We start from the raw sequence: 16,373 nt of genomic DNA, 5'->3' as shown, positions 1-16,373 counted from the left end.
TCGTCGTCTACCTCAATGTCCCCGTAACATTGGTAGAACTTGTGTCTCATACTCGGCTACACTTTCTGTCAAATTTCCCGCAGATCAGCAATGTTGTTTCTCTTAAGACTGACAAGAGCATAATATGGCAACTCCAAAATGATCACTCAAGCCTTCCAATTTGATTTTTGATCCGAAACCCAACACCTCAATCTTCATGATGATGATGCAATGCAAATAATAAAAATAGAAACCAAGAAAAAATGAAAGAAAACAAATTAGTACAAGTAGGAAAAATAATAACAAGAAGAATAATATAAACCCTAGTCCGCATGATTTTTAATTGACATGCATCATTCAGAAATAAAATTTAAAATAAATGGTTAGTCCTTTTTTCTCTTTTGGTGAGTGACCAAAACTTAATCTATGTATTATTTGCGTGAAAATGATAAAAATTAATTTATGTATTATTTATGTGAAAATGATATAAAATTTTATATATTTATCGCGTCACGTCAGTAAACTGTTAAATATTTAATAGATGTTAACATTTAGAGACCACATTTTAAATAAAACAAAATAAAAGTAATCAAATCTTATATTTATATGAAAAATTACTCTATTGCTTTCTAATCGGATTAGATCGGAAATCTTTCACTTTTCACTTGAATCTGACTCGTTTCAACCTAATCTAATATATAAAATTTGATTTGAATTTCACCTAAATCTATTTCTTTTTTAGGAAAAAAAACCCCAACTCTGTGAAATTAGATTTAAACAAAGTCCATAAATTTGGAATTAAATCGGCATTCTAGTGTGTGCTAGAGGTGTACACTTGAAAGTGCTGACAGATGTCAGTTCATTGTGGGCGGTGGTTCCAGAACTCTCTTCCGCTTCTCCACTCTCATCTCCTTTCTTGTATAAATCCCCACAAGATTCCAAGCAACTTGTCACTCGGAAAACATATACTTCATCAGTTTCTACAGATCATGGCTTTTAGATCAAGCGTGAGTCTTCCCTTCTTTATCTTTATTATACTTTATTTTTCTCCTTCCGGTTTTAATTCAAAAGTGTCTTGTGATGATAATTCCAGGGTTGTTTGAAGCAATTAACTACTCATTTGCGAGGAAAAGCGACGTATGCGACCTCAACGCCACCGAGACTGAAACCCTACGCACCAACAGCTGATTTCGGGCACTCTTGAGGATGTGAAGTCGCCAAAGAAAGTGAAAGGCGATTTGGTGGCGGCGTACGTCGCGGTGGGCATGATAGCTTTGTCAACCTCTCTGGGGCTCTTCACGGTGGTGCAAGAGCTGAAGAACTCGCCGCATGTGCGACTTAACAAGAAGAGGAGGGAGAGTTTACCCGAGGTGGAGGAGCCCGAACGGGTGCTGGATGAGGCTGACATGTTGCTTAAGCAATCGCTTTTCAGGAAAGTTGCCCATATACACAAGAGTGATGATGGCTATGCCATAGATGAACCCACACGGGGGCCTATGTCTTGGGCTGAGACTCTCGAGTCCGTTGGTGGTGATCCTAAGTTTCGTGTTTATGGTGCTTGATATTACGTTACCAAATGGTGAAATTTCTCCCTATTGCTAATGCCTTGATGTATGTAACTATACATTCCACTTATGGTACAGGGCTCCCTGTGATTGTACAGTAACTATCAATTAAAAGTTTAACGTTTTTAATATCTAAATTGATCACTTAAAATTTTTATTTGTTTAAAATTTTACATTAAATTTTAAACATGAGTATTAAAATAAAATAAAAATATAATTTTAAATATAATTTTAATTTTTTTGAAAATTTAAATAAATTAAAATTAATAGTTAAATACTAAAGATGTAATTTATCTTTTTTTGATATATCACATCATTTCTCTAAAATATATCATTTTTAATCTTTAAAATAATATTTAACAGACAAATTTGAACAATCTGTTGCACTTTGGAGGTTCACTGTCCTTGTCCCCTCTCTGGTTTGTTCACAAGCTTCTTGGCTTCTAGTATACCTTCCTACTATCATGGAAGAAGGGCGTTAGCTAGGTCTCGCAGTTCCCTCTGACCCGGAGGAATGATAAAGTCTGACGAACCCATATCTTGTATTGCTTCCGAGGCCTTGATTGAGCCCTAAAACTGGCACCGGTGGTTGCATATATAAGAAAAGGGTAGATCTCATTTTCACTCAATCTTTTCTACGCATCATCGGACGGAAATAAGCGGCTTCATCCACATTGAGGGCCGGCTGGACTACATATGTAAGACGATCGGACTACAGATTACGTGCTAAACGGATTGGGCAAGGATGATACGATTATCATCAAATCAAAGGTGGAAGGAGATTCTCACTTCTTTTGCGAAAGACCATTCCCTTAAATGAAAAGCACATAAGCTCGCTCTACCACTTCGAATACGAGAAAGAGAGCAACTCCAGATTATTCGGCTGTTCCAGGAGCTGCAGAAAGGGTTGCTTTAGCTGTTTTCTTTTGGTACTAAAAAGGTGGGGGACAGGAAATAAGAATGATATGATTTAGAAAGCCTTAAATAAATACGCGAAAGCAATTGGTAATCGTATTTTGGAGGAGAATGCTTCATCGCTCTAGAGTTATGTGACTAGGGAGAGATTCCAAAGCATAGTATATGGACTTAAAGCATAGTATATGGACTTATAATTAACATTCTGACTCAACGTACCTGCTCGTCTCACTTTCACTTCTTCCTTGTCCTACTTAACCGGTACGAAATTCCAAAGCATGCGAAGGAAGTGAATCCGAAGCATAGTATATGGACTTATAATTAACATTCTGACTCAACGTACCTGCTCGTCTCACTTTCACTTTCACTTCTTCCTTGTCCTACTTAAAGGATAGTCTTTTTAGGAGACATCTTAGAAGCATGCGAAGGTGGAATAAGTCTTTCCCTCTTCTTTGAGTAGAAGGAAGTAGTGGTATGGAAGGAACCGGTACGAAACGTTAGCTATTCTTCCTTTGCTACCGCCTATTGAAAGAAGTGAATCCGTAGTAGCCACAGAAAGGGTATTACATGTGGACAATGAAGCATTGATGAGCTTCAAGCCTTTCCATCATTGTCAATCTCACTAAACATAAAATTGCATCAGTTATTTATTGTTAGACAAGCATTTCTCCTCCGGTTCTGTGAACCAGCTTCTGTTGTCTATTCCTTCAAATAGGCGACAGCACCTCGGAGATGAACTTGATCAAAGAGCAGATTCCCCCCAGGAAATTATGATCAATAACACCTTTGCCTTCCACCACATGAGCGAAATCGATGAGTTTCACTTCACCCAACGGAGTCCTTCCTTTCAAAACTGATTCCTTATCAAACAAGATGAGAAGTGAAGTTGAATTCAAATGGAAAATCGTTTGATCCTCGAACCATGTTTTCAGCTCCAGTAATTGCTCCAAAATCCCTGCAGGACCGCCGTATACGGTGGGAGCGAAACAACAATCCGGTTTCATATCCGAAGAATTCGACGAAACAAACTTCCTCAGAACTAATCTAACATCTTCAGCAGTAAAATTAAGGACATCCTTCCTCGAAGGCTTCCAAAACCCTGATTCCTTGCTTTCATATATCTGCAATCCAGATATTCTAAAGCCTAGGGACACAGTAGTAGTTGTTCTATCTTTCTCCAGGCACCTTTGGATGTACTCATCGGATGCTTCGGGGTACCATGTTCTTGAACCCATTTTAACATCCAAGATAGATGGATTAAGGTGATTCGAGGCTAAATCCTGCAGGGCTAGGTGGGGGCGTAAACCGGACCCGTCGGAGGCCTCCAAGAGTTGGCTGCCATAGAAAACTGGAAAGAATCTGCGGATGTGGTCCGGAACCAGTGTGTCGGAAGATAATGATCGATAGAAGGCCAGCTCCTTGGTGCCGCGTTCATTTTCCTGGAGAGGCTTGTAAAAACGTCCTGAATCATCTACGAGGGGGCCAAGATTTCCATCAATGGCTTGATGACCTGCAACCTGATGCTCTGGAACCTTAAGCATGATGCAGAAACTTGAAAGTGAGCTTTACCTGCATAACAATGACTTGAAATTTCAATAAAGAATATGGGCATCTTGGCCAGCATCAAACACCAAGAATGCCAAATGGAAAAGACATGATCAGGAAAAGAAAGAAAGATGAACTTACGGTTGGTTTTGAAGCGAAGAATGATGATTGCATTTGCAGGTTTGCGTTAGATTTAAGAGAGAATCCCATCCCCAGTCGAAGATTGTAGCGTCCAAGGCCATTGGCATGCGGAATCGAATCATGTTTCTCACGTGATGTAATGCGTGCATGTGCAGGTTCCACGCCAAGACTATCGACAACAAGACCTTCCGCTGTTATTCCATGGAATAAACACACGTGGTGCTCTTCATTTTAATCACTTCAACGATTTCCAAGGCTTCGTACTAATCTGAATTGACCCATATCGTACGTATGCTTCTGATGGGTGAATCGATTTTCTGCAAATATAAGGACTCAAACTCGAAACATGCTCTAGACCTATTATTAATATAACGCTCTATGTTTAAGATGAAAACCCCCGTCAAGATCCTTGCACAAGCTTACATAATATTTTGGCTAATTTATTCATTATAGAGTTCAATTCTTTTCTTGTTTTCAATCTAAATATATATGATTCATTTATTTCCATTTAGTCCTAGATCTTCCATAAACCCAATTTCTAGGAATTAATCTTCTATCCAAAATTCAGTTTAATTTCATAACTCATGGAAATTTACCCAATTAATTTTCAAGATATTTTAAATTACCAATTTAGTCTTCAAAGAAATTTATAGGGTGTTACAGGTTGATTGTAGTGATTTTTCAGCAAGTTCTAGTGTTCTTTGTTCCTTATTGTGTGTTCTTAAAGATCAGGATGAGTTGGTTGTAGGGGTGTAAATGAATAGTGCATTCAGTGAATTATTCATAAACTATTCGTATAATATTCGTTTATTAAGTTCAATAGTTCTTTTTTTCCTTTTTTTATGTTCATTTGATAAACGAACAAAAAATTTTATGTTCATTTGATAAACGAACAAAAATGAACAGAGATATGTTCGGTTCGTTTATGTTAATGAACAAACTCATTTATAAGCTTGTTTATTTTTTCATATTTTGAATAGCTCTCTTTTTCCTTTTTTTTATTCTAAACAAACATGTTTACGAACGATAAACGAACACTAAACGAACATGTTCGCAAACATTTAAACAAACATATTCATGATCGTTTATGTTCACGAACAAGTACATTTATAAGCTTGTTTATTTTTTTTTTATATTTTGAATAGCTCTCTTTTCCCTTTTTTTTTATTCTAAACAAACATGTTTACGAACGATAAACGAACATGTTCGCAAACATTTAAACAAACATATTCATGAACATTAAAAGATCACGTTAGTGAATGTTAAATAAACGAACACGGTATTAAAATTTAAACGAATACAAACCGAACATAAACACCTTAAAAAATAAACAAACAAACACGGATACAACTTTATTCATTCAGGAACGGTTGATTTACACCCCTAGTTTGTTGTATCCCCCAGGCAAAGTGAAGGGGAATTCGACCGTACATTGATCGTTTGGTGTAGGATTAATCGTTGTTTCAGTGAGTGTTCGATGTAGTTACAGGTTTGCACAGTAATATACTTATTTAGGAGTAGGTTGAATATGTTTTTAAAGATGCATGAGAAGTGGATTTGAACTAATGTGTCTTTGAGATACTTTGAATATAATGGCTTTCTATAAGATTTTTTTATTAATCTAGATAAGTACAAGACAATATTTGTTTAAAAGATAACCCTCGACTTTTTGACATCAAACGCTCACACCCCTGATATTTATAGTGTTCGAACCCGAATCTTTAGAAATAACTACAATTCTTTTACGACAAATGTCACTTGATTCGTGCTGCTATAAGATTTGAGTATACTCTATTTGTAGTGGTAGATGATTACATGTTTGGAGACATAAAGCCATCTAAATCATCTGTTGTAGAGGTGTGAAAAATTTCACATCCATCCTGCTTAGCTTTACTTCGTTATCATTTTTATCCATAATAAAATATGAAAAAAAAACAAAAGGATAAATTTTGTTTTTGTAGTAGACTTAATTTATTATTTTTGTCCCAATTATATTTTCATATCAATTTAGTTCTCGAAGTTACTCAATTGTATCATTTTATACTCTATCTCTAACTTAAAACCTTAAATTATAAACTTAAACCCTAAACCCTAACTTAAGATTTATAATTTAAGATTTTAAGTTAGGGATAAGATATAGAACGATGCAATTAAACAACTTTGAGGATTAAATCGGTACAAAAATATAATAGAGATAGAAATGATAAACTAGATATACTAGCCTATAAAAAACCTATCAAATAAATTTTAAATTTGATATCAGACAATCCAAACATAAAATTCAAATAATCCGGACAACTCATCTTATTACCGAAACGAAAAGCCCTAGTTGTCAAATGTAAACAAGGCCCAATGCAACCCATAGGTCTAATGGTCACCAGACTCTGGGCAAAGAAAAAAGATCAAGTCTTTAACTCGAGATTTTTAGCTTCTGCGGCTAAATTCGCCGTTAAAGTGTGGTTCTGCTCTCATCTCCTGTAGTCATGTCCCAGCCTTCCGACCCTTTCATCAAGCAAGAACTAGTCGGACCGACACTGTCTGAGCCACCGTCCGACCCCGTTCTACAACCGTTAGCAGTTGTCAAAGCCCAGCCCGATCTGCAACAGATGCCATCAACCCAACCGCATCAACTCGAAGAAGAAGAAGAAGAACGAGGGCAACCCCAATTCTTAAAATCCATCGACGATCTTGCCTCCCTCTCATCCACAATCCATGCTTTCAAATGCAGATTCGATGACTTAACCAAACACTTGGATTTCATCAACAAAGCCATCGACTCCAAATTCAATGAACCTCAACAACGAAAATGCCCACAAATCGAACCCCAATACGCCCCCAAACCTACAGGGGCCGATGGTGAAACGGCGAAAAAGGGATCCGAAGAGGCTTCTCCTTCGAAATCCTCGCGTTCCGAAATTGAAAGCCTATGCGAGATGATGTCCAGTAAAGGACTCCGTAAATACATTGCCACCCATTTATCAAACCTTCCCAAGCTTCGAGAAGAAGTCCCCGAGGCTCTGAAGCTTGCCCCAGAGCCGGCCAAATTGGTTTTAGATTGCATTGGGAGGTTCTATCTACAAGGAATAAGGGCTTATACCAAGGACTCGCCCATGATTCCGGCAAGGGAAGCCTCCGTCTTGGCGCTGGAGTTTTTCCTTTTGATGATGGGAGGTTTACACGGTGAAGGTAGGGTTAAGGTTCCGGAAAACCTTAAGGAAGAAGCGGAGAAATCCGCCATTGCATGGCGAAAGAGGTTGATTAATGAGGGTGGTTTGGCTAAAGCCAGTGAAGTTGATGCTAGAGGCTTGTTGCTTTTTGTGGCTTGTTTTGGGATTCCAAAAGTGTTCAAGATTGAGGACTTGGGTAATTTTCTGCGGTTGTGTAATCTCAGGGCTTGTTCAGATGCCTTAAAGGCCTCTCCTGTGCTTCCTCATAAAATTCCAGGTAATTACACTTTGGGAATTCGGGTTCCCTAGTTTACAATATATGATTGCTTATAACGTTGTAATTTTGTTGGAATGTTCTTATTAGTATGGAGTGCGGTTCTTATATAGCAGATAAAAATGTTTTTTGATGCATGCCCTTGGGTTTTTAAAGTACAATACAATGACCTGAATCTATTCCAAGAGTTTGAATTTTGTCATAGTTTCATGTAGATTATAATCCTATAGATTAGTGGTGGAGTTCATTTTTTAGCAAATGAGTCTGTAAACTACCATTTTAATTCTTTACTTTAAACTTGTCAGCCTCTAGCTGAAAAATAGGAATGCCTTAAATCCCTTGTTTTATGAGCCTTAAATTCCCTTTTGGTGACAAGAACGGTGAAAAATCAATTATATCCTCTGTTTACGACCCTTTAATTTAATCCCTTTTTGGTTGTTAGCCAGCTCTGAACTACCCCAAGATGTTGTTCTGTTTATGCCTAGAGATTAGTAAATTACTCAAGCAATGAGATGGTATCAGATTTTACTTTATATAGCTTGAATATTAATAGCTGAACCGAGTGTAGGAGGAAATATGGATAAACGCTGGGTTTTAAATAAGTGCAATGCCTACATAGCCAACTGGTAATCCCTGTTAAATATTTGGAGGTTGTTAGCTGTTAGTTTGAGTTTCTCATTTAAATGCTGATGATAGTTGATACTAGAAGGTGCTTTCGTAAATATTGAGATCAAAAGGAAGAGTATGGTAGATTTTACGTATTAAAATGAGGTCAAGAGAAAGAGTCTTTCTTAGTGCGTGTAGATTATGTTCCGACGTTTCGTAGCTTCTTTGTGCTCATTAATTCTCTGTTGTTATAGAAAAATCCTTCCTTGATGGAATCTCCTTGGTTTTATAAGAGTTTCATCATATCCTGGGTGGCAGCGTTTTGTGTTGTATGGTCACTTCTTGTAAAACAAAGAGTTTGAAATACTTTATTTATACCTTCTGAAAAAGTTGTCGTGGTCTGCCTCACTTTTAAATACCCATAAGGAGAATTGTCGTAGAAATTAGACATCCATTTCTTTACCCATATGACTGCCACTGTTAAATTTTTGGCAGCTCATAGTCCTTGTTTTCTTCACGTGTTTGAAATTTAGTCTCTACTTTTGGTTCCAGTAATCCATTCCCAATGCTATTTTGATTTAAAAATTGAACTGCAATTGTTAACACTGTCAAAGCTCTCCCGTTAAAGCTGCCTATGTGGCATTTTAATAATTTCAAGTTTTTGACGTTGCCAATATAAAGCCCCACGGAAGCCATATATGAAAAAAAAGTGTTGACATATCATTCACGGCTAGATTGATTTCTAGTCTTGCTTGTAGTACTTTCCTGGTGACCAGGGAAGTTTTCGCTGCTGGTTGTGGCAGAGAAGTCACTGCCACCGCTGCTGTTGCAACCTGAGATGAGATTGACCAAGTCATCTTTTCGTTGGAAAGAAAAAGAAACGATGAGGCTGGATCTGGAAATCATTGCTGGAAGCAAAGATAATTGGTTGGTGACAGTGCGTACATTAGATGAGCTTTTTCCTATTTTTAGCTGTAGGAATGACCAAGGGATTGGATTAGATCTCAGCGTTTTGCGAAATTGGAAATTATTTTCATTCTGTGTGGAAGGAATAAAACCTTGGGCTTGGCTTCATTTCATGACTTCTCTCTACACTTGATGGCGGCAAAGAGGATTCGGGATCCGATTTGGATTTCATTGTCGAAACCCAATTGGGAATTCAAACTGGGATAGGGTATCGATTTAGGGTTTCTGATTCAGAAAAGTATTCGGGATTCGATTTGAATTTCATTGTCGAAATCCAATTGGGAATTCAAACTGGGATAGGGTATCGATTTAGGGTTTCTGATTCAGAAAAGTAAGGATAGTTAATGGGTATTTCATATTTTTTTTTTATTCCAATTCTGATTGGAATGATGAAGGAAGTTAGGGATTTTAAATGGCTATTGTTCTTCTTCACTGATTTGCAAGAACTAAATGGGAGTCAGACTCGGTTCTTTTTCCCTCCTCCAGTTTATTTATTTATTTTTCTGTTTTACTTTTCATTCTTAAGGTGGGACATTAAACAAATAATTAAAAGTAGATGGACTACATTTCAATATATGAGGTGTATAGGGACTAGGAACATAGTTTAGACCTAAATATTTTCAATTGGATTGGAGATGGGTGGTTGCATTTAGGTTTTTGATCAAGTTGTATCAGCAATTTTTGGTTCTTATGATGCTTTTGTCTGCTATAGATATAATAGAGGCTATGGCGAAGAATGGAATGCATGTTGAAGCTGTTGATGTTGCTTCTACCTTTGGGCTTGAGGATAAATGCTCCCTTAAGAAAATTTTGACTTTATTCTTGCAAGAGTCTGCAAAAGAATTCAAGAAGGCGAAGCAGGAAGCACAAAATTCGCCAGTAGCATTGGTATGGTCTTTTCTGATCTTCTGTCACACTATTTTCATGTATACCTTTCTTTAATATTGCATTGATCTCCATGGCTTTGCAGAAAATGGCTAATGAAAAGCACTTGGATGCTCTCAAATCTGTCCTCAAATATTTGGACGATTGCAGCAGTGATGTAGCAAAGTTTCTCGGTTCATGGAAAATTGAAGAGAAGATAATCAAGATGGAAGAAGAAAATTTAGTGCTAAATAGAAAGATTGAGGAAAAGAAAATGATACCAAAGAGAAAACCGGATGAAATGGGGTCGTCAAGTAGGGTTATGAGTCAAGAAATCAAACGTTCACGATTCGCCACCATAGGGTCACCCTTGCCGAATTCTTCTCATGTCAATGGGTTGCTGAATGAGCAACGGGCTACTACTCTTGCCAACAGCATGAGGTCGTATAATGGTTTGATGTCGAACTCGTATGACGGTGCTATTTCTGGTCATCCGGCTGCCTCATCCGTACCACATGGATCGACTGTAGGTTCTTTACCTAGAAATGGAGTTGCCCAGATGGTAGGGATCGGCGGTGTTGGAAGCAGCAGCGTAGGCTCTTATTCTGGAGCTCGTGGGGGGACTGAAGTCAATAAGGCTGAGGAATTAATCAGGACATATGGAGGATGGAGACAACAGTCAGTCGGGCATTCGGCATCCATGAGGTTTGGTAGTTTATATGGGTCATCGTCAACCATGGAAGGATTCGTCGGTTTGCCGGATGGTAGTGCCAGGACATCAGCAGATCTATATGGGTTTGCTGATGGAGTAGGGGAAAACGAGTCTTATACGACTAGTTCTCACCGGAGTGGCACATTGCCAACTGGTGCAAATGTCCGTCAGTCAACCTATATGTATCAGTAATTATTAGTACCCAGTCGTGTCTTTCATTTTACTTGTTATAGCCAGAATATTAAAACACTCTATCATCTTCCTTCTGAACCAGGTGGATATTTAGTATGCAAAAGTTATTGGTGATTTCATCTAGAGATGGGCAAAATTCGGTTTTGACTTGAAAATTAAGAAGAAAAATTTTGAGTTATCCAAGTTAATCGGAGATCTCAACAGCTGCAATACTAATAAGAGTCAAATGCTATCAACAGATGCAATACTAATAAGAGTCGAATACTATCAACAGCTGCAATACTGATAAGAGTCGAATACTACAAGCTCAAGACGACATTCTCTAGCAACGTGAAAATATGAAAGGGACGAAAATAATAAATTAGATATTTTGGTTTCTCTGCATGTTCACTATTGGTTTTTTGCATAATATTTTGGATAATGATAGTTTTTCTGCTTTGTGACCCTGTTATTGATCGTATTGAACACAATCGAGCACATTTTCAGGAGGGTTCCAGGGTTCAGGCGGCCAATGAGATACAGACCATATTAAGATGAATCACATTGTCCGAGGCTGCAATTCCGAGAAGAACATTACATATAGTTTAACAATGATGAGATTGTCATTATGTATCGGGGAGGGAAAATGTTGAACTGCAATTTACCTGCAAAAGGGCCGGCCGGATTTTTCTCAAATTGTGGGCTAGAATCTTGAGGGAGGGAAATCAGAGCATATTTACATGAGAAAACAGATATCCGGAGAGTAGATAAAATGCCATTCATTGTGTTGGAATATTTCTTAAAATGTGTGCGACCGTGATGCCACTTATCTCTTAAAGAATATGTACTTCTGTTTTTGTTGGTTTGGAATGCCTTCTCCTCCTTGCTGTGATCTACCAGAGGGGTAGGTAGGCTTGTAAGCCGAATAAACATGAACGACGGTGTATTTATGTTCGTTTATTCAAATTTAACCGAACAAATGAATAGATAAAGACATGAGGATTTAATTAACACTTGAATTTCACAGCTAATGGGATTTGATTGTCTTCTCTTACCATAATTAGCGGATTTCGATGAACAAAGTACACGTCATGAGGATATAGGCGGCGAGTTGCCGCGTCCTCGCCTAGTCAATCCAATGGCTGCTCTGCCCTCCCCTTAAAACTCAATCCCACTATAAACAATCAAGTTTTTTCAAAAGGGTAAAGTATACAATGGTCCTTTGACTATAATATACTGCTTTGTTAAGTCCCTTGAGTATTAAATGTTACAAAATTGTCACCTGGCTATTCATTACGTTCCAAACTGTCATTTTTCGTTAGAAAATAAACGGTATTTTAAGCTGAACGTCAACATGTTGATTGTGATATGATAAAATTTGATCCAAGAATCTCAAATGACTATTATATCTCAGTCATCATGTTGACGCCCAACTTGAACAACCGTCATTTTTTAATGAAAAATGACGAATTTGGAACATAATGAATAATTTGGTGATCATTCTATAACTTTTAATAGTCAATGGATTTAACAAAGCATCATTATATAGTTAGAAGATAATTTTGTACCTTTTAATAGTCGAGAGACCTAAAAAACATTACCCTATAGTTAGGGGAACAATTGTGTAGTTTACCCTTTTAAAAAATATATCACTTAAATCCTTTTTATACTCAAAAAGGAAAAGAAAAGCTTGCACACTTTGCTCAAAATATTTCAATTTTCTGTTGCCAATGGCATCAATTAATTATTTTTAAAATATTCAATTATAATTAAAATTGTCTTGCAGTAATTAAAATACTATTATGAATTGTACCAAAAACAAATACTACATTAAACTTTAATTCTTATTGAAAATATTTGTACAATGTCCCAATTAAAAATAGTAATAAAAAAAGGACAAAGACCAAGTCAATTACGGCAGCTGTTGTTTGTTATGTAGGAAAATTTTGAATTTAACAAAAATAATGAGTTTTTTTATTAAAAATTATGTAAATTCTAAATTATTTATTTTCCAGAAATATCTATATTTCCTCTTTAAATTACTTTCATCTTTTGTATTAATGCTATTGAAAAGTAATCAGACATGAAATAATAAAATAAATGTAAATTATTAATATGGTAAATAATCTAACATCAAAGCATCATGGATGGGGCACTAGCGTAAATTCTAAGTGTTTCGGGGATTGTTCTTTATTTGGGTAAACTACACGTTTAGTATTCTAACTATCACTTTTATTATGTTTTGGTTTTATTTTACTCATGTAACGTTTAAAATTGATTTGATGTTTTTTAAAAATTTCAATGATGGCGTAATATTATCTTATGGTGACACATCAACAAAAATTTCAATGATTTTGAAACTAAAACTAAATATTAGATATGATTTTGAAAAAACAAATAATTAAGTGACCAAAACGGAATAAAAGTGAATTGGGGAACTAAATGTGTAGTTTTTATCCTTTTTATTTTTATAATAAGAGATGAGAGTTTTGTTTTGTTGAAAGATCCTGTCCTAATAAAATATGGAATAACACTTGAAGTTTGATGTGAAGAATAACTCTTTGATTATCCATCCTCTATCCTCCTCCCCCTATATATATACCCCTTCTCTCTCCTGGGAAAAGGCAGACTTTTTCTTTTCCTCTTCATCTCATTGTCGTCGTTTCATCAAGTAGTAACTAATCAACGTCTTTCTCTTTTACTCTCCATCGAGCCGTTGATTTTTCTTTCTGGGTATTTCTTGTTGAGTTCTTAGTAGGTCGCCATGAATGCTCTTGCTGCAACCAACCGCAATTTCCGACTGGCTTCTCGTTTACTTGGGCTAGACACTAAGCTCGAGAAGAGTCTTCTCATCCCTTTTAGAGAAATCAAGGTATTCCCCTACAGAAACCCTCTTCCTCCTCGAATCTGATCGTGGATTTCTCATGCTTTTTTTATTGGAGCAGGTGGAGTGCACGATCCCCAAAGACGATGGAACCTTGGCGACATACGTTGGATTTAGGATACAACACGATAATGCCCGTGGTCCCATGAAAGGAGGAATCAGATATCATCCTGAGGTCTTCTTTTGTCTTTTACATTGCTTGTTGTTTTTGACATGATTGTTTGTTTATTGTTTGGTTTTACTTTGGTTTGTTGGGATGTAGGCATTCTTCTTATTAGAAAGAAAAGACAAACTTTTCTTTGGTGATTTTCCTGTATTGTTCTTCGAGGATTCTTAGTTTGTTAAATCAAGTTTGCAGCTTTTGTTTTTGTTCTTTCTAATTCCCTGTTCTTCCAGATCCCGACGTTAATGAGATTTAGCAAAGAATTCTGTATATTGGGTTTCTGGATTTTATTTTCTTTTTATGTTCTGAGTTCTAACATGCCCTCTACAGTTGATTTGTTTCCACTGTTCTAAATTTCAACATGGGATTTCAGTTGTGCTTGATCTTACAGCATAAAAGAGACGAAACATCATTGGGATTCACAATCTATCTTTTTGTCGATTTTGCTTAAAGGTTGACCCTGATGAAGTAAATGCCCTGGCTCAACTAATGACCTGGAAAACGGGTGTAGCTGACATTCCTTACGGCGGTGCGAAAGGAGGCATTGGCTGCAATCCTAGGGATTTAAGTAAGAGTGAATTGGAACGTCTAACTCGGGTCTTCACTCAAAAGATCCATGATCTTATTGGTATACATACAGATGTTCCTGCACCAGACATGGGGACTAATGCACAGGTTATACAGTCCTCACTTTTATGTTTCAATGTTTCATGTACTTCCTTTTGGTTTCTAAATCATAAATTTGTTTGAATTCCATTTAGCTTTTTTTAATATTTTTTTTAAATATATGAAATATGTACAGACCATGGCATGGATTCTGGATGAATACTCGAAGTTTCATGGACACTCACCGGCTGTTGTTACAGGGAAGCCTATTGTAAGTGCTAAAGATAGATTTAATGCCATATTCTGGATGAATACTCAAAGTTTCAGAATAAAAGGATCTCGATATACTTGAAAATCTTAGGATCTTGGTGGATCACTAGGCAGGGAAGCTGCAACCGGGCGCGGTGTTGTATATGCAACTGAAGCTTTACTTGCTGAATATGGGAAGTCAATAAAGGGGATGTCATTTGTTATTCAGGTATAGTCCACATGATCTGTAACATGGTTAGAATGTATTTCCCTTTGAGGTGCTTTTTTAATGATTATTATTAAATTTTCCTAGGGTTTTGGTAATGTGGGGTCTTGGGCCTCGAGGCTCATACACGAGAAGGGTGGTAAGATTATCGTGGTGAGTGACATAACGGGTGCTATTAAGAATCCAAACGGAATCGATATACCGGAACTGCTAAAGCATAAAGAAGCTACTGGCAGTTTGAAAAGCTTCAGCGGTGGTGATTCCATGGATCCAAATGAAGTGCTTGTGCATGAATGTGATGTTCTCATCCCATGTGCTTTAGGTGGAGTCCTGAACAGGTTAGGATCAATTTCCAAGCATATTGGTTCGAACATCTCTGTATAAACTATTGCATGTTCTGCTGTGTTCTAATTTAACTTATCTTTTGCTGAGTCTTAGTTGGTGTCATCTTAATAACCCCATGATTGCTTCACGTACTGATTGTCTCTCATATTGGCTTATCTTCTTTAAAGGGAAAATGCTGCAGATGTGAAGGCGAAGTTTATAATAGAGGCAGCAAATCATCCCACAGATCCAGAAGCGGATGAGGTAAATCCCCCGTCCCATCCTTGTTTTCTGCTATTATAAGTGGTAAACATCTGACCCGAAAATTCGATACTGCAGATTCTATCAAAGAAAGGAGTGGTAATACTACCCGACATATATGCAAATGCAGGGGGAGTGACAGTCAGCTACTTCGAGTGGGTTCAGGTATGCAAAAACGTTTAATCTGTTTCATCATGTATCTTATCTTTTTAAATATTGTCATTATTTTTTCATGTAACTTGGCAGAACATTCAAGGTTTCATGTGGGATGAGGAGAAAGTGAACACGGAGCTGAAGAAGTACATGACTCAAGCTTTTCATAACATCAAGAACATGTGCCAGACACACGAGTGCAGTCTCCGGATGGGTGCGTTTACGCTGGGGGTGAACCGTGTGGCTCGTGCAACTATCCTTAGAGGATGGGAAGCATAAACTGCTCCCTTGGATCGGCTTCTTATTTCTGTTTCTGTAGTTTCTAGTCTGCATTGTGGAAAGCTGAAGCAATAGCTTTCAAGAATTCTTAACTTTTAACATTTTTATTCTTCTCCCATTGATCGTTTATGAAACTTCAAATATATATTTATCGGGGGATATTTGTATTTGGAATAATGACATTCATTGTGTTCAATATTCTTTCAACTTTGAGACATTGCAACTTATTTTTATTATTCTATGCAATTGTATGTTTTGGATAGGTTTAAGGGACATCTTTGCTCCTGTAGTAGATTCAATTTATTATTTTCGTCCCTATCGTA

General features: G+C 37.0%; 3 protein-coding genes across 3 annotated transcripts; 2 read left to right on the top strand and 1 right to left on the bottom strand.

Moving 5' to 3' along the window:
* Positions 1–1,951: 1,951 nt before the first annotated feature.
* On the bottom strand, positions 1,952–4,211 carry LOC120210622 (inositol polyphosphate multikinase beta-like). Its single transcript, XM_039209324.1, has 2 exons — positions 4,146–4,211; positions 1,952–4,028 (listed from the first exon to the last, which is right to left on the bottom strand). The coding sequence occupies exon 2, from the start codon at positions 3,998–4,000 to the stop codon at positions 3,167–3,169; it is 834 nt and encodes a 277-aa protein (XP_039065255.1). The 5' UTR covers positions 4,001–4,028; positions 4,146–4,211; the 3' UTR covers positions 1,952–3,166.
* A 2,362-nt stretch (positions 4,212–6,573) lies between these two features.
* LOC120210616 (protein FRIGIDA-like) lies at positions 6,574–11,049 on the top strand. Its single transcript, XM_039209312.1, has 3 exons — positions 6,574–7,589; positions 9,871–10,046; positions 10,129–11,049. The coding sequence occupies exons 1-3, from the start codon at positions 6,629–6,631 to the stop codon at positions 10,924–10,926; spliced, it is 1,935 nt and encodes a 644-aa protein (XP_039065243.1). The 5' UTR covers positions 6,574–6,628; the 3' UTR covers positions 10,927–11,049.
* A 2,466-nt stretch (positions 11,050–13,515) lies between these two features.
* LOC120210620 (glutamate dehydrogenase A-like) lies at positions 13,516–16,265 on the top strand. The gene is made up of 9 exons (XM_039209320.1): positions 13,516–13,777; positions 13,851–13,964; positions 14,406–14,627; positions 14,755–14,829; positions 14,920–15,036; positions 15,121–15,371; positions 15,546–15,621; positions 15,697–15,783; positions 15,865–16,265. Exons 1-9 carry the CDS (start codon positions 13,670–13,672, stop codon positions 16,048–16,050), a joined length of 1,236 nt encoding a protein of 411 aa, XP_039065251.1. The 5' UTR covers positions 13,516–13,669; the 3' UTR covers positions 16,051–16,265.
* Positions 16,266–16,373: the final 108 nt, after the last annotated feature.

This window comes from Hibiscus syriacus, unplaced genomic scaffold (assembly GCF_006381635.1).
Source record: "Hibiscus syriacus cultivar Baekdansim isolate YM2019G1 unplaced genomic scaffold, ASM638163v2 tig00109926_pilon, whole genome shotgun sequence".
Lineage (NCBI taxonomy): Eukaryota > Viridiplantae > Streptophyta > Magnoliopsida > Malvales > Malvaceae > Hibiscus > Hibiscus syriacus.
Note: the sequence above shows the minus strand (reverse complement) of the source record. Positions and strands in the feature narration are given on the sequence as shown.